This window comes from Canis lupus, chromosome 2, assembly GCF_048164855.1.
Source record: "Canis lupus baileyi chromosome 2, mCanLup2.hap1, whole genome shotgun sequence".
In the NCBI taxonomy this organism is placed as follows: domain Eukaryota; kingdom Metazoa; phylum Chordata; class Mammalia; order Carnivora; family Canidae; genus Canis; species Canis lupus.
The window spans coordinates 56,691,649-56,710,249 of NC_132839.1; the positions used below are offsets into that span (position 1 = coordinate 56,691,649).

Here is an 18,601-nt window from a genome sequence, read left to right on the forward strand (position 1 = left end):
GTTTGTTCTTCTTTAAATTTAACCATTGTGATAAATGTAAACATATGTTGTGATGTTTGGACTTGGTATACTGATTTGGTAGATGTGCTATTTATACTTCTTCTGTTGTAAATTATAGTAAATCTTTAAAGTCAGGTCCTAGCTGCGCTCCGATTTTGTTCTTCTCCTTCAATACCGCGTTGGCTCTTCTGGTACCGTCACCTCTACATAGAAAACTTGAGAAACATTGAGTGTTGGTATCTACAGAATAACTGGCTGGGATTTTGACTGGGAGTTATTTTTACCTTTTATCATGAAAAAATTCAAACATACGGAAAACTGAGGAGAAACGTACAGCGAATACCTCGACCCCATCATGTACATCTCACTGTGAACATGTACATCTAGCCATGAACATCGTGAACATCATGCATCTCGTGGTGAACATCATGTACATCTTCAGTGAACATCATGGATCTTGTGGTGAATGTCACCTACACCTGCAGTGAATGTCATGTACATCTCACGGTGAACACTTTGCCACCTTGCTTCATCATCTTTTTTCTCTGAGCTATTTTAACAGACATCGTGACCTTTCATTCTCAAACAGTCTAGTGTGTGTGTCTGAGACGTCAGAGCATTTTTCTGCTCAGCTATGCTACCACGATCATACCTAGCAGTGTATCTTTATATCATCCGATGCCCAGCCTGTGTTCAGACCTGTACTATCCCCAAATGTTGTTTCTAGCCGGCCTGTGAAAACCACAGTCTAATCGAGGACTGGGTGTTGCATTTGGATGTTATGCCTCTTAAATCTTTCTTTCTAAAAAAGTTGAGGTGAGATTCACATGACCGAGCTCAGTGGCATTAAGTACACTCACAATGTTGTGCGAATACCTCCTTTGTCTAGTTCCAGAACATTTTAGCACTCCAGAATACAACTGCATATTTTTTAATGCAGCTAACTCCCCATTCCCTTCTGCTTGATGACCACTGATTGATGGATTTACCTATTCTAGATATTTCATATAAATGGAATTGTTAAAAAAAATAAATGGAATTGTTTTGTGTCTTGCTGCTTTTATTGGCCATATTTTTGAAGTTCATCTGTATTGTAGCATGTGCTTTATTCCTTTTTATGCCTGAATAATATTCCACTGTGTGCATATACCTTACTTTGTTTAATCTGTTTATCCATTGATGGACATTTGGGCTTTTCCATCTTTGGCTATTACATATAAATAGTGCTGCTGTGAATACTTCTCTTAGTTAGTTTGTGCTGCTGTAACAAAATACCATAGCCTGGGTGGTTTATTTATTATTTTTTTAAGATTTTATTTATTCATGAGAGAGACAGAGAGAGAGAGGGAGAGACATAGGCAGAGGGAGAAGCAGGCTCCTCGTGGGGAGCCCTCTGCAGGACTTGATCCTAGGACCCTGATCATGACCTGAGTCAAAGGCAGACGTTCAATGACTGAGCCACCCAGATGCCCCTAGACCGGGTGGTTTAAACAACTTTTATCTCTCATAGTTCTAGAGGCTGGGAAATCCAAGGTGCCAGCAGATTTGTTTTCTGATGAGAATCTTTTTCCTGGCTTGTAGATGGCCACCTTCTAGCTATGTCCTCACATGGTGAAAGACCATGAGCTCTGGCCTTTCTTTTTCTTAGAAGAGCATTCATCCCATAACGAGGGCCCCATTCTCATGACCTTGTATAAATCTGATTACCTCCCAAAGGCTCCACCTCCAAATACCATCACATTGGAGCCTAGTGTTTCCACGTATGAATTTTGGGGGGAATACCAACATTTAGTTTATAACATTCAGTTCCCTTGTTCCCCAAAATTCGTACCGTTTTTGCATGCAGAATCCATTCATTCTATTGCAACTACCCCAAAAGTCTTAATTCCAGCATCGACTCTAAAGCCCAAAGTCTCATCTAAATATCCTCTAAGGCAAACTCGAGGTGAATTTCATCCTGAGGCAGAAGTCCTCGCTGGCTGTGAACCTGTGAAACCAGGTAAGTTATGTGCTTCCAAGTTACCTGGTGACACAGGCACAGAATAGACGTTGCCACTCCAAAGAGGAGAAATCAGGAGGAAAGGGGTGTTTGGGTCCTCAGCATGTCCCAAACCTAGTGAGGCAAATACCATTAGATCTTAAGCCTTAAGAATGAATCCCTTTGGTTCAGTGCTCTCTGTCCTTGGGACCCAGCTGGGTGGTGGTCCCATCTCCATGACTCTGCCAGTGACAGTCCTGCCCCCAGGGCTCTGGATGGCTGCCATCTGGCCCTGTTGAGGCAATAAACCTACCTGCACTATCCTGCCCCACTTTGAAACTGAGGACCCAGCCCTGATGGCTCTGAATTACCTTTGGAATCACTCTTGGCTTGTCTTGAGGAATAGTGCATGCTCACAGCTGAATAGCTCTGTGGCTCAGTCCTGTAGGATCTAAGCAAGCCTCTGATTTTGTCCTCAGACTCCTACAGTTTGAACTGGCAGTCTTTCTGCTGAGTGGCTGATTAGTTCATGGTTCACACTCATGCCAGTCTCCTTACTGAATGGTTCTTCAGCCACATCATTAGTGATCTCTGAAAAACAAGCCTTTTCTTTCTTTCTTTCCTTTTTTTTTTTTTTTTTGGTAGTATGGACAGGCTGAGAATTTTCCAGATCTTTAGGTTCTGCTTCCGTTTTGCTTAACAATAGGTTCTTAATTTCTGTCTCCTCTCATTTTATAAGTACTCAGGAAGAACCAAACTGCCCCTTCAGTGTTTTGCTTAGAAGTGTCTCCAGCTTGGGGCTTCTGGGTGGTTCTGTCGGTGAAGTGTCTACCTTTGGCTCAGGTCATGATCTTGGGGTCCTGGGATTGGACCCCACATCAGGCTCCCTGCTGAGTGGAGAATCTGCTTCTCCCTCTCCCTTTGTCCTTCCTTCCTGCTTGTGTTCTCTTTCTCTCTCTCTTTCTTTCTCTGTCTCAATTAAATAAATAAATAAAAATAAAGGACCACCTTGTGTCCAGGAACATGTTCCTCACTTCCATCTCAGGCCTCACCAGAGCAGCCTTTCCTCTCGCTATTTCTGTCCACATTTTGCTCATGATTATTTCTCTGTCTCTAAGAAGAGAGAAGCATCTCTATTCTTTCTGCGCTCCTACCAGAATCACCCTTGTATCTGTTATTTCCAGTGGGTACCTGAGACTCATCAGGCCTCTACCCATATCCAGTTCCAAAATTGTTTTCACTTGCAGATATTTGTTACAGCAGCTCCCCACCTCTTGGTACCAAAATCTGTCTTTGTCAGCTTGGGCTGCATAACAAAATACCATTGACCAGGTGGCTCAAACGTCCTTGGGTGGGAAGTCCAAGGTTCAGTTCCTGTGGAAAGAAAGTCCTATTCCTGGCTTGTAGTTGGTCATCATCTTGCTGTGTCCTCAGATGGAGGCAAAAGAGAGCTCTGAACTCTTCTACATCATGTATGGATAGCAGTCCTGTCTTGAGGGTCTCACCCTCATGACCTTATCTGAATATATTGACCTCCCAAAGGCCCCACCTCCAAATACCATCACATTGGGGGTTGGTGCTTCCACATACAAATTTGGGTGGGGATAGAAACATTCAGGGCACAACAGCACTCAAACGTACAATCTATACGTGTTTGGGTACCTTTCAGTTCTTTGGGTGTATGCCTGTGAGTGCAATTGCTAGGTCATTCTTAAATCCTATGATCTAGAAGAATTCTCTTCCTCTTTCTCTCTTTTCCTCCCTCCTTCTTCCTTTCTTTCCTCCTTTTTCTCTCCTTTTCTTTCTCTTAACTTTTTTCTTTTCTATTTCTTTTCTCTCTTTCCTTCTCTTTCTCTCTCTCTTCTCTACCTCTTCTCCTTTCTTTTTTTGTTTTCTTCTTTTTTCCCTGTGACATCCATTTGTTGAAATGACCAGGCCTGCTGTCCCACCTTCTATCTTCGTGCTGCTTTTCAGCATGCTCCTCTGAGTTTTGCATTTCCTATTATTTGGCGCCAATATGTTTATTTTCTCTGCCTTTCCTACCCTCACTGTGTTCTGTTTGATGTATTTGCTCTTGTATTTTGTCCGTGGCCTGTTTTCGGGGAACAGACCCTGTGGCCCCATAGCAGATGCTGCTCTCTCCCACAGTAAAGCTATGTGTGAGGAGGCCTTTGCTCTTATTCTTCGAGGAACTATTTTTGTTCCCTTATGCTTCAAATTCTGGTCATAGGCCTCAGTCTTGTGTTTCTATTTGCTCATCCATGAATAGGCCTAGTGTTGGCTCAGGGATGTGCTGCCCTGTTCACTCACAGTGCCTCCCTGTCCTCCCTGACGGGCCCCAGGCTGGGCTGGTGTCTCCACTGGGACGGTTCTGGTCGGTGGCACATCTCGGGCAGCTCTTTCTGGCTGACATAGTTTCTGTCTTCCTCCCTCCCCATCTGTTTTCTGACAAGCGGTACAATGGATGTTGGCTCCACAGGACCTGATCAGGCCTTCCTGCCATGAAAATTGACACCTGCCTGCAGGTTGTCTTCCCAGGTGAGGAGGCCACATGCCCAGGAATGCAGCTGGTGTGGGCACCTCTCACAGTGCTGGTTGCTCGTGATGAGCTGTAGAGTCTGGATGGATGAGGAATGCAAGTTACTGATGAGACATGAGGACTCAATCTCTTCAGAAAGGGGTTCCCAGCAGTGTCAGGGTGGTTGTGTGACTGGGTTCACATCCCTTGGGGCTTCGGTATAACAGCAGCCAGTGAGGTTAGGATGCCAGTGGGGTCACTGCTGGCCCATACTGTGTTCTTTCTATGAGTCAGACTTCAGGACCCTTCACTTCCACATGTAGGAAGCGTGTCATGCCAGACTGAATTTGTTAGCACAGGTTTTTGACTGCCATGTGCTAAAAAGTTGTGCGATAAATACATAGACCTACCGTGTCTGTGAAGGAATGGGCATGCTCCCTCTGATGCGGCCCAGCTGATGCCACCTGCTCAGCTGTGCACCTGCAGCCCCTTGGGGGTCACTGGTTGGTGACTGTAGGCCAGGATTCCTTCCCAGCAGCAGCAAAGCCTTCTGATTTGCTGTGTGATATATGGATTCTTATCTTTTCCAGACTGACTGCTACTCCCTTCTCTCCAGACTTTTATTTGTTTTCCTGGAGACTTCAGTGGGCAACCAGGCACTGTTTGTCCCCTGCTTCCCCTTACTCAGGAGGACCTGTGTGGACTTTTTGGTAGAGATACTGGCGAGTTCTGAAGGCATAATGCTGTGCCCCAGGGATGAACGGGGGCTCTGGGAGCCCAGCGTCATTTGTGCTGGCAGGTGGGATGCTGTGTCAATAGCTGGTCTGCTGTGTGGCTTTGGGAATGCTTCAGCTCTCCCGACGGCACTCTCTAGGAGGGTGTTAGGTCTCCGGTGACTCCCAGGACATACGACTGGCTTCTGAGTGTGACTCTGGGAATCAGGCTTGTTGGCCTCCCTAATTGTGACGAATAATACCTACGTGTGAAGAAGATTGAAACTGCACCACAAAATCCAAGGAAAAAGGTAAAAACCACCTCAGATTTCCACTCTCCAGGGTTAACTGCTGTTCCTTCCCTTTTGATGTCGGCTGCTTCCTTTGGGGGGGTGGGGTGGGCGGTGAAGCCTCTCTCAACCTCCTCTCCTACAGCAACTGAGCTTATTACTCAGTCCTTAGCCGGTGTTTGAGAGCCCAGGGCCAACTGTATGTGTTTGCACACTGCATTATTCCTCCATAACTACAAACACAAGACTCCTTTGATATGGAATGAGTCAGTCGCCTGGGGTCACCACAGTTGTAGGTTCCAGTCAACCTCTGCTGTGTGATCTTGGGAGAGTTACTTCACCTCTCTGGTCTGTACCTCTAAAATAAAGAGGCTGTAGCAAAATACCCTTTCCAGGTGAAACTAAGCAGGGAATTAGGCCTAGTAGAGAACAGCCTGTGGGACCAGACATGCGGGTATAACTTCATTTCACCGCCTTTCACTTTGTTGCCCACAGACACCACATGTCTTCCAGATTGAGGGTTTGGGGCCAAATGGCCAAATGGCTGCCGGCCCATTTTTCCAACAGCATTCACTCACTTCGTGTCTCTGTGTCACTTTTTTGGTAATTCTTGTAATATTTCAAACTTTTTCACCATTATTATATTTGTTTGGGTGATCTGTAATCAGTGATCATGACTAGCTGAAAGCTCAGATGATGGTTAGCTATTTTTAGCAGTAAGTATCTTTTGGTTAAGTTTTGTACCTTTTTTTTTTTTTTAGATATCATACTGTTGCACACTAAATAAACTACAGTGTACTGTAAACATAACTGTTACTTGCACCGGAAACCAAATGATGCATTTGACACTCTGTGTTGTGGGATTCGCTTTATTGCAGTGGTCTGGGACTGAACCCACAACTTCTCCAAGGTGGGTGGGGGGGCCTGTACTTGCAGACCTTTGTGGTGAACTTGGGAATTGCTGCGTGAGCAGTGAATGATGATTGACTAGGTAGGGACTCGTGTGCTAGGCTGGGTCTCAGATCTGCGGATACCAAGAAAAGCAAGACACAGTACTTGCCCTTGAGAAGTCGCAGTGTGTGTGTCGGGAGACAAAAGCAGAAACAGGTAACTCCAGTGTGAGGGGACATGCCGTTATCTGATAAGATGCCAGGGGCCGGGCACGTGTCTAGAATGAAACAGGCTGCACATGTAATGGGGCTGTGTTTTGTTAGAGCAAGGCTTCTTGGTGACATGACTTTGTGGGACATCCTGTTATCAGAAAAGCAACACCCATAGTGTCTGTGATAAAATGAAAAAGTAAACATTTGGTCTTTGTCCCTGGTTCCTGACACACAGCTCCTAAGACCCTTGCAATCTCCTGAGTGATAAGAGTGTCTTTTATATGCTAATTGATGAATGGGGCTTGGGGGCCCCTAGACAGTTTCAGGTGGGGCTGGTTGCCAGACAGACCAATGTGTGATGAGAAGGTTGGAGCTTGGAGTCCTACCATTTGGCTTCTTAACTTTCACGGGGAGGTGGGCAGAGGGATTGAAGACTGAGTTAATACTAGTGAACAGCAATTTAATCATTCATGCCTACCTAATGAAAGCTCCTCAAAACCCCTTAAATGAAGAGGTTTGGAGAGCTGGGCTGGTAAATGCATTGAGGTGCTGGGAGGGTGGTGTGCCCACCATGGGGGGACATGGATGGATGCCCTGTGTGTGCCCACTGCCCTTCCTTGCCCCGTGCATCTTTTCAGTTAGGCTGTTCCTAAATTGCATCCCTTAGAATAAACCAGTCAGTAAGAGTAAATGCCTTCCTGAGATCTGTGCCATTCTAGCAAATTCTCAGACCTGAGGAGAAGACTGTGGGAATTCCCAACTTTGTAGCCAGGTTGGGAAGAAGCATGGGTCACCCGATATTGGGACTGGTGTCTGAAGCAATGGCCGAGCACTTAAATCTTGGAGTCAGATGCAAACTCCAGGCCATTAGTATCACAATTGGATGGTATTGTTCGACGCTAGTTGGTGTTGGTTACTGGAGAAGTGATTGTTGGTGGAGGGAAAACCCAGACATTTGGGGTCAGAGTGTATTGAATGAAACAGATCAGTGTCCCTGATGGATTTAAGGGGCACAAACTGGAATGTTGTTGGTCTGGGATGATGTTGAAGGCATTGACTTCATTGTGGAGGTCAACCACTGGTGGTCAGCATGGTTCCTAAACTCACCCCATTGGTAGGTGTTTCTGGAATGAGTGAATCGGAGGCAAGTAGAAGTGACCTTGGATAATTAACCAAAGTATAGTGAAGCTCCTTTCCAAACACTGGTGGCTGATGATCTTTAACTTGTCAATAATGCATGAAACACTACATTGGACTAGAACATTCTCTGAATTTAACTTCTGCATTCCTCCAGGAGCAAATGCTTCTTTAGTGTCTGCTCTGTGTGCATTCCAATCAGCCAGGCATACTTTTGTTATGAAATGGTGTAGATAAGATTTAGAGGACCTGACCATCTTTCTGCTTTGGAATTTGTTGAACCTAAGCGTAAGTAAACAGATTCACACCTCCCAGGTTCAAAGTCAAAAATATATGTGCTTGCACTGCTCTGGTGTGCAAATTGCTTTCAAGGGAGCTTGGTATTTGAACGGTGCTCTAAGGAGTGGGAGAGTAAGTGACATCTTCAGGTGTGTGTTCCAAGTCACGAGCAAACCTGGATCAGAATCCACCAGCAAGGCATTTGGATGACACAGAGCCTGATTTGTTCACTTCGTGTTCGTCTGGCTTCCAGCATGTGGAGGAGGTTGGCCTGCTTGCTTGGGAATATGTTTCATTAAGCAACTGAACCAACCAATGGAAGAGACAACCTTTAATTGTTAGACACACTTCCTGACCTACAGGTATTCTCATCAGAAGTTAGAATAGGGATCTGCTGGACTTGCTAGCCGTTCAGTTTACAGTAAAACATGAAAGGGGAAACATAGGAGATACCACCACGGATGCAATCTGCCAAATCTAGGATGTGGAATTTATAAGGGATGGAGAACACATTTCTTTAGTAGGTAAATGGCTGAGAGTAAGTCGGGGAGGGGAATGGAGGTGAAAGAAAACAGCACTGGGGCAGAAGCAGTTGGCTCTCGTCTCCCAAGCTGGACAGCCTGAGGGGGCCTGGTGGGGCCTGCTTGCTTGGAACTCGGGCCATCCTCTGCCTGAGGGCTTTTCTGCCTCCTGCAAGAGTATGTCCAGCAAGCAGAGCAGGGTGCCAGACAATCAATGGCCTGGAGAGTTAATGCCCCTCCGCCTCAGCAGTGATGGATGAATATCCCAATGTTCTCCTCCCCTCCTGGGGTTGGGACACCCCACAGGGCTGCCCCAGGCTCTCTCCCGGACTTGTCCAGAGGAACCACGCTCCGTTTGTCCCCGTGGTGTGCTCCCTTTGGCGGCTCTTTCCTTCCCTGGCTCCTTTCCCTCTTCTCCCACCAGTTTTGCCGGTGTCACTGCCCAGATAAACGGTTTGCACTGAAGTCATTGCCTCGGGGCCTTTTTCCAGACAGAGGCATATCCATCCAGGGCAACATGCAGACCTTATCTGCATCCCAGTTTTAACAAACCATCTGTGAAAAGGCATGAATCTACCAGGGGAAATAGGATCAGCAACTGTATGTCAGACACTATTAAGGAATTGCTGAATATATTTTAGGTGTGAAAATTATTTCTGCTTATGTTAAAAAAAATAGTGCTTACCTCTTAGAGATACAGACTGAAGGATTTGCAAGTATTGGGATTTGCGTTGAAACAACCCAGGGGCAGGGGGAAGGGTACTGGGAGGGGGGCTGGTGCAATAAAGGCAAATTCCAACAGTTGTTGAAGTTGAATGATGGCTACATGGCGGATCATCACACGGTTCTGTCTACTTTGGTGATAAGCTAAAAATTTTCCAAAATAAAATGTTAGAACAAAGCACGTGAATGCCCTTCTGGCCTCCCTGCTCTGTGGCAAGATTATGCTCTACCAGTCTTGGTCCTGGGACACAGCAGCTTTGGTTTGAGTGGGTCAGGGGGCTCCTGAGTCCCAAGCATCTCCGTTCTTGGCCCTGCTCACCTTGGCAACCTGCATTCCCCGCCCCCCCCGCCCTACACGCATTTCCATGGCCAGACTGGAGACTTCAACAGTGCTCAGACCTGTTTCATCCTGAAATCTTAAATTCCAGCCCATGAGCTTCTGCTCTCAAATCAACCCATTCATCTGGTGCTATCAAATCTGCTTTCCAGTCTACAGTGCACCAGCCTCCTACAGGGCGTGTGGTCTTGACTGCTGCTTGCCAGAGCTGCAGGGTGGGTGGGGTGGGGAGGTTGTGCGCTTCTTCTTTAGAGTGGTGGTCAATAACTCCAGTGGGATACCTGGGAGGATGTGACTTTGGCCTTGGCAGTACTCCAGGAGTGTGATGGCGGAGGGGCAGAAAAGCGGGCCATGCCACCATGATTCTAAGAGGTAGGATGGAAACCCCCAGTCAGGGGAGGATCCAGTAAGAGAAGAGTTCAGTCCTCTGGGAGAAGAATGTTGGAGAAAGCTAGGGTTGTTGTCTGGGCATTAGCCAAATGGCCTGGACTTTTCCAAAATGAAATTGGAATATAGTCAGGAAACCAAGACAAAAGTCCAATCTTGAAAACTGAACACATGGGCCAGGTTTAGGGTGAGTCTGCTGCTCCTGGCTTACCATAGGTATTCCATCCTTTGGGCAGCAAATGGAATGGCAGCACTTGGCTGCTGGAGGGGTCAGGGCCAGAGCCCTGTGGGGCTGCTTTCTAATGGGCTTGGTCACTAAAGCAGGTGGGTTGAGGGTGGCCATGGAGAACATACACGGAGGCTGAAGTTCTTTTATATTTGTCTTATTTATTGAGAGGTCTCAGTTCTGTACTGAAATAGAAACTGGCTTTATTTTATTTTTACCATGCCGAAGAGAATTCTTCTTTCCTTCTGTGGAGGGGGACCCTGAGGATATGTTGGAGAGCCATAGCTTTCCTGCCATGCTCAATGTTGAAGACACTCTTCATTTCTCTGGTTATAACTTAGCCTGTCTCCTATAGCATGGCGAGAGACAGGCTCCCGGCTGCTGAAGTGGAGGAATGCCTGTAGTCAGGCTCTGAGGAGCATCCTCCCCATCCCCCTAGCTGCTTCTCCCCTTCCCCGCCCCCCTGCTGGGTGCAGGGAGACAGTGGGGGAAGCCAGGTTTTTAAGAGTCCCAGTTGGGGATGGTGTGTGTGTGTGTGTAGGGTCTCTGGGCTTGCTCTGGGAGAGCAGCTCTGTCCCAGTTCCTCCCTCCCAGTTGGTCCCATTGGTGGTATAAAACCCTTAAAACCCCACCATCATCTCCAGGGCTATGTCTATCACTCATCCTTGAAGCTGCCCGAGAGCCCCATGTCTCTTCCTGTACGACTCCCTGCCTTGGGCCTTCTGGAGTCAGAGGAGCTACTGGAGTCTTTTTTTGTACCTTCTGAGGGCTGAGGAGAACAGTATTCCTTCCTTGGAGGCATCTTCAGTCTTTGCCAATGGTTTTCTCAGTGTGTCCCCTGACTGGCTTTGGGGAAGTGAAAGCACTCCCATCAGTTCCCCTGAGCCGGGGAAGAAATAAGAAAATGAGCTAACACACAGGGCAGTTCTAAGCACATTAAATATTTTAATTGATTTAATCCTTGAGATGACCAGATCAGGTAGTTGTTATTACCCTCATTTTACAGACGAGAGATCTGAGGATGAGAGTGGACATAAAATGCCCCGGGTTCCCAACTTACAAGTGGCATTTGTGGGACTTGAACCCAGGTGCCTGGCTTAGGTGTGGCATGTTCCTCTCGCCCTGAGGCCCCTTCTCCCCATGAGGCAGGCCACGCCCTTCCTCCTCTGTGTTCTCTCCCTGTACTGTCTGTGGAGCATTTGGGTGGGGACAGGGCCGGTTCTGGCCTCTCTTGGTAATGGTGGGGTGCCAGAGGCTCTGTCCGTGGCTGGAAGCTCATTGGTGACTCTGACTGTGGCCGGTCTTGAGCCTTTCGTCTTCGGCTTTGACCTTTGGTCAATAGGGACGGTCCACTCAGCTTGCTCTTTCTGATTATTTCAGCAGCGTGACAGCCCCTGCTCTTTCCTGAAGCTCTTTCCCCGAGGCTGGGTATCTCGTGGCTTCTCTTCCTTCCCTGCCCGCCTGGGGTTGTCCAGGGCAGCCTCCCGCGCACAGCCCCCGCCTGCAGGCCCCTCGAGGGCTGCCTCCCCTTTCGTGCTTCCTGCGGGCGCAGGTCTCGGGGCCTGGAGCAGCCTGACATCAGTCTGCCCTCCTGCCAGGGCCGCTGAGCCCCCGCGGGAGATCTTGTAACCGCACCGATGTTTCTAACCTGCGGCTTCAGCTCCGGGAGGAGCCGCTGATCCTTTCTTTGGCCGCGAATGACTGACTGACTTGCCTTCTCTCTGGGTGGCTCTTCCCGACCCGCTGCAGCCCTGAGCTCTCCGGGCGGCGGTCCTGGCCTCTCCCCTTCATCTTCACCTTCTTCTTTACCACCCTCTTCGGAAGTGTGCTGCTTCCGAAGATCCTCCCGTGACTCACTCTCCCTCCAGCCCGTCCTGGCTCACTCCTGTCTTCGCGGCCGGACAGGTACAGGGCAGATCTCCGCCTTTGCCTCCCCTTCCGTCTCCCCCTCCGCCCAGTGTCACCTGCCTCTCCCTCCATTCTCTCTGGAGATGCGGCACTCAAGGTGTCCTCAGTGTCTTGCTAAGAGAATCCAGCAGGTGCTTGTGCACAACAGGCTGTGCATGGTGGCGCCCCGCTCTTGAAGCACCTGCTGTGGTTCTCACGGCGCTCTGCTGGTGAGACTCCTGCTCTGTCCACCGCATTTCATGGCTTCTCCTTCTCTGTCCATCTCTGGAAACTCAGTGATCACTGGGAGTTTGCTCCGGGTCCTTTTGTCCTTCCACGGAGCTCATATTCCGTGGGTGATCCCACCCACTCTCAAGGTGACCCATGTGACCTCCTACCTGTAATTCCCAAATCTGAATTTTACCTCCTGTTATTTATCTTGAGCTATTGACAGCCTTCCTAGGCATCTCTACCTGGGAGCCCCACACACATCTCACATTGTCCAAAATAATGCTTCCCCTTCCCCCTCCCCCAAACCTTTTCATCACCGCAATTGCTAGAAATTGTACAGCTGTTCTTCATCTTTGAGTAAAGGGCTCCAGAACCATGTTTCGTTGTTGTTACCATGTTTCTATTCATTATTTGTTTGACATTTCTTGATTGTCCTTATTTACTTGGCCTTGTCTGGGCACCCATTCCCTACCCACATCTCTCCAGGACCCACATGCTATAGATTTTACCTCCTGAGTATCCTAAGATCTGTTAACTCCTCTCTGTACCCATCACTGCCTCAGGGGATAGCCTCATTGACTGTCATCTACATTGCTTATACGCTCACCTGTGTTTCCTCCCTCTCAGACCATATTCCTTAGCCTGCCAGAAGGATCTTCCTAAAGCACAAATCTAATAATGTCATACCCTACTAAAACTCTGGCCTCTCAGGGTCACCCTTTCCTGCTTTCCATTGCTGCCAGGACTGCCCCTCCTCTACCTGTGTCTGCTGACCCAGATCTGGCCATCCAGAACCACCTGCAGTTGGGTTGGGTTGCCCCTTTGAACCATATCCATGCTCCTCTCTCTGTTGATAATTCGCTTCCCTTTGTCTCCCTTCATTGTCTACCTGGTATTTGTCTTCTCTCTTTCAAGACTCTGCTGAAGCATCACCTGCTGCATTAGGCATTTTTGCTGTTTCCTGCCTCCTTACCCCATCCCCTACTGGGGAAAGTTGATTGCTCTACTGCCAGTGTTTTTATAGCCAGTACATGGGTATATTGTACATACCTGGCCCATTGTGATCCAGGATCTCTTCCTTGTCCTTCGCTCTTTAGTGTCTGAAAGCTCAGAAAGGGAGATTTATGCTGGCCAGTGTTTAATTCATTGAAGTTATAAATAAAACAACGGATTCTATCTTATACTTTTAAAAAGTTATTTATTTATTTATTTATTTATTTAGATCATGAATGAGAGGAGGAGCAGAGGGAGAGGGAGAAAGACCATCTCAAGCAGACTCCACACTGAGCACAGAGCCTGACCCTGGGCTTGATCTCATGACCCTGAGATCATGACCTGAGCTGGAATCAAGAGTTGGACCCTTAACTGACTGAGCCACTCAGGCGCCTCTCTATCTTAAACTTTTAAAGAACAACTTCTAAATCTTGTAAATTCATTTGTAAACCTAGTAACATTTGTGTTAGAATGAAAAGCACTAATTTTACTTGCTCTTTGAATGATGCTCAATTTATAAATTTAACCGATTAAACTTTCAAACAGTACCATTTATGCATTCCATGGATTAATTTCTCTTAAGTATTTTCAAGTATAGCTATAAGCTCAATACGTATAATTCTTATTAAGCTTTAAACTCCGTAAAAAGTAGACAGACACATATAAAAATACCTATAGACGTTATTACTATGATTGTACCTTACGAATCATTGTATCCAGTACAGAAGCATTAACACCAGTGATTTCCTTATCCCACAGTCCTAAGCCAGCTGTGGTCCCCAGCCAAATTGGGAACCAAAATGTAGTCCAGCTCCGTGTTACTGGTTGGAGATTGGGACCTGGACTGAGAATGTGGGGCTCCTTCCAGAATGATTATCTGAGCTGGTGTCTGTTCAGTGGCACTCCTCATTGGTGGCTATCACATCCACAGTCAACAGGACTTCCCTACTCCATTCTTTTTAGTGGGATCTTTTCCAATTTTATGTGCTAATTTTTCAGCAGACTGGTATCTTTTTGGTTTTAAGATTTTATTCATGAGAGACAGAGAGACAGAGAGGCAGACACACAGGCAGAGGGAGAAGCAGACTCCATGCAGGGAGCCCGATGCGGAACTCGATCCCGGGTCTCCAGGATCATGCCCTGGGCCAAAGGCAGGTGCTAAACCGCTGAGCCACCCAGGGATCCCCATGCAGACTGGTATCTTTTCCTGAAATAACACATCTTATGAATTATCAGGGACTTGCTGGGCTCTTGGATTCTAGTTTCATTGTCTAGGATTTTTTTCAGATCTCCCCATTCTGTGCCCAGGCCCTGTTATATTGTGTAATTGTTGTGTGTTTGCTCTAACGCTCTGTATACTGATGGATTTCATATATTTTATTCAGGTTGCAGTAACAGTAGTTCGAACACTGGTCATCACTTACTCAGGTTTATAATTGGTATAGTTCTCATTGTCTACCATTCTGTGGTCGTTTTATTGACCCTTAATCATTGACTCTCTGGGCCTAGAGCAGTGTCTAGCTCACGTGCTAGGCTCTCAATCAACATTTGTCTAGCAAATGACTTGTTTCCTTGAGTAGATTTGGATCTCTGTGAGAATTGGGATTGTCTTATTGTTTTCCTGGAACCTAACACAGACTGGGCCTGGGTCATGGTAGCTACTCATTACGTACACATTAAATGAATGAACCAGGCAGAAATTGTGGATTGTGATTGCTGAGAATATTAAAACAATTAGACAGAGCTTTATTTCTGAAAGATTCTGTATTGAATGCCAGCCTTGAGCATCTCATTAGATTCTCTCCCTTCCTGACTCCTTCTGACCCTCCCCTTCCTGAGCACCTGACTGCTACCTTTGCTGGCCACTTGCTAAGCCCTCAAAGCGGGCTGGAGTTCATAGGTACAGCTCTGGGCCAATATGGCCTTTGGGCCACATGTGCTGAGCCCTATCAAATGCTAAATCTCCCCCCTTATGATCTTGGTGATATGTCACACTGCAGGATGTGGGGCCTGGCTTCTTGAATGGCTGCTAAAGGCTGGGTGACAAAACCAGAAGTGTTGGGTCCTTTGCTCCCTGTGATGAACCTGAACCAATGGGACATAATAGGAGGGAGCTGCACAGAGACATTTCCCTTTCTTCCCCCCTGCCATGGGCTACTCCGAGGTGCAGCTTGTTCTTTCAGGTCTTTCTGAGAAAGTTTCAAGTATCGAGTAGACATACCTATCTGGTTGCCTGGTGCCTCCTCCTGGCTTGTTCTGAAGGAGGCCAGAGCCATCACTCTGCATGCTTCCTAGTATCTTCCCTTGTGCCTCACTCCCTCTATCCTCACCTTCACCATCCTGGGCTTGTGCCTCTCAAATAGATTGTCAGCATGTTAATCCTTGCCTCAAGCTCTGCTTTCTGGAAGACACAGGCTATACAATACCCTTTGGTAAAAGTTATAGTCATGAATTCTGGAATATTTTTCTTTGCCCTCTCACTGTCTCTGAAATTCTGGAGGAATGGTTTGTGTGGTCAGTGACTAGAAAATATTACCTTTTTTGTTGTTTTCATCTGATTTTTTTGTTCAATGTTCCAAAGTTGTTGTTTTATGCTTGTTAGAAACAGGAAGGGGCTATGCAGTTCTTTGAAAGCCAGCAGCTTGTCACCCTTTTTGTGGCACAGTTAAAAACTTTATGAAGTTTTCAAAAAAGTAAATTGATTAAATTTGAAATTATTTCCTGAAGAAAACCCTGTGTTTTTACATTTCCAGAAACTTAATAGTGTAAGCAACCCAGTTTATGAAGGATATAGTTCATATCTTAAGGTAAGTTCTAATTTTATATTTGTAAAGTGCATCCTAAGAGTACTTTTTGCCCTAATGTTGTTTTTTCCTCCTGACTTAGATATTAAAGAAAAAAGTTCACTTTGCTCATCTCGGTCCTGTTTAATAATCTTGAAACAGTTAGAGGTGGAATTCAGGGTACGATTCTTGGTGTCACAAAGGGAAGAGACATTGAAAGGTCAGTTTACTCATTTTCTTATTTGAGTGCAAGATCTGTTACTCACCCTGGACATGTGAGAATGTATTTTACATTTAAGACTTACCAGCCTCTTTCTGGGCAGTTGTAGGAGAGGAAGGAAACCCAATGACTCATTAGAAAAATAGGGATCTTAGAAATAATGTTAATTGCAGTCTTTCATATGCAGACAAATCTAATGGGGACCAAATTTCTCTCTAGGAATAATAGACATTTCGAAATCTGGAGAATGATTTAAAATCCTCATCAGATGTGGTTATGTTTTTAGACTGAGCAACAAATATGTGTCTAAGTCACAGTCTTCTCTCTGAAGGTCTAATTTACTATTTTAGGATGACCTTCTTCTGGAGACGAGGCACTCCCTTCACCAGCATATGGAAGTGGAAAGCAGAGCTAGGGTATAGAGCACTTTCAGAGCGCACGATTGGAATAAAAATGTTTTGGCGCCTTCCTTGGGGCTGCCTCAGAAATCTGACAGTTCTGGTACCCAGAGTGAGTGAGGTCTGTAACCATTGCTGTGTTGGGTGAAACGGGAGTGTAGGTATAAGATACACAGTAGGGGAGAGGGGAGGCCATGGCCTCTGCATTCACCTGTGCCCATGTCCGGGATTCATTTTTAAAAACATTTTTATTTAAATTCAATTTGCCAGTATATCCAGATTCAGTTTTGTGTTCACCCTCCTTCTTCATACATGGGTCTCCTGCACCACTCAGGAATTGGGCTTACCAGGGGAATTTTAAAAAAGAAAACCATAGCTGGGGGCATCACAGTGCCAGATTTCAGGTTGTACTACAAAGCTGTGGTCATCAAGACAGTGTGGTACTGGCACAAAAACAGACACATAGATCAATGGAACAGAATAGAGAATTCAGAAGTGGACCCTCAACTTTATGGCCAACTAATATTCGACAAAGGAGGAAAGACTATCCACTGGAAAAAAGTCTCTTCAATAAATGGTGCTGGGAAAATTGGACATCCACATGCAGAAGAATGAAACTAGACCACTCTCTTGCACCATACACAAAGGTAAACTCAAAATGGATGAAAGATCTAAATGTGAGACAAGATTCCATCAAAATCCTAGAGGAAAACACAGGCAACACCCTTTTTGAACTTGGCTGCAGTAAGTTCTTGCAAGATTCCATCCATAAAGGCAAGAGAAACAAAAGCAAAAATGAACTATTGGGACTTCATCAAGATAAGAAGCTTTTGCAAAGCAAAAGATACCGTCAACAAAATTCAAAGACAACCTACAGAATGGGAGAAGATATTTGCAAATGACGTATCAGATAAAGGGCTAGTTTCCAAGATCTATAAAGAACTTATTAAACTCAACAGCAAAGAAACAAACAATCCAATCATGAAATGGGCAAAAGACATGAACAAAAATCTCACAGAGGAAGACATAGACGTGGCCAACAAGCACATGAGGAAATGCTCCGCATCACTGGCCATCAGGGAAATACAAATCAAAACCACAATGAGATACCACCTCACACCAGTGAGAATGGGGAAAATTAACAAGGCAGGAAACCACAAATGTTGGAGAGGATGTGGAGAAAAGGGAACCCTCCTGCACTGTTGGTGGGAATGTGAACTGGTGCAGCAGCCACTCTGGAAAACTGTGTGGAGGTTCCTCAAAGAGTTAAAAATAGACCTGCCCTACAACCCAGCAATTACACTGCTGGGGATTTACCCCAAAGATACAGACGCAATGAAACGCCAGGACACCTGCACCCCGATGTTTCTAGCAGCAATGGCCACAATAGCCAAACTGTGGAAGGAGCCTCAGTGTCCACTGAAAGATGAATGGATAAAGAAGATGTGGTTTATGTATACAATGGAATATTACTCAGCCATTAGAAATGACAAATACCCACCATTTGCTTCGACGTGGATGGAACTGGAGGGTATTATGCTGAGTGAAATAAATCAATTGGAGAAGGACAAACATTATATGGTCTCATTCATTTGGGGAATATAAAAAATAGTGAAAGGGAATAAAGGGGAAAGGAGAAAAAATAAGTGGGAAATATCAGGAAGGGAGACAGAACATGAAAGACTCCTAACTCTGGGAAACGAACTAGGGGTGGTGGAAGGGGAGGTGGGCGGAGGGTGTGGGTGACTGGGTGATGGGCACTGAGGTGGGCACTTGACGGGATGAGCACTGGGTGTTATTCTATATGTTGGCAAATTGAACACCAATAAAAAATAAATTTATATAAAAAAGAATGGGGCTTACCCCCTTATGTCTGT

General features: G+C 46.1%; 1 protein-coding gene across 6 annotated transcripts in view; it reads left to right on the forward strand.

Moving 5' to 3' along the window:
* Positions 1-18,601, forward strand: part of SH3GL3 (SH3 domain containing GRB2 like 3, endophilin A3) — a 135,416-nt gene that overhangs the window by 22,409 nt on the left and 94,406 nt on the right. The window contains exons 1-3 of one of the 6 annotated variants that reach the window (XM_072801552.1): positions 1,590-1,999; positions 16,210-16,326; positions 16,995-18,418. The exons of 2 other annotated variants lie outside the window; for them this stretch is intronic. In XM_072801552.1, coding sequence (XP_072657653.1) covers positions 1,609-1,999; positions 16,210-16,326; positions 16,995-17,626 — 1,140 coding nt within the window. In that variant the 5' untranslated portion in view covers positions 1,590-1,608 and the 3' untranslated portion in view covers positions 17,627-18,418. Of the gene's footprint in view, positions 1-1,589; positions 2,000-16,209; positions 16,327-16,994; positions 18,419-18,601 lie in introns of those variants that run through there. 3 more of the 6 variants (XM_072801571.1, XM_072801586.1, XM_072801565.1) reach the window with 3 other exon arrangements.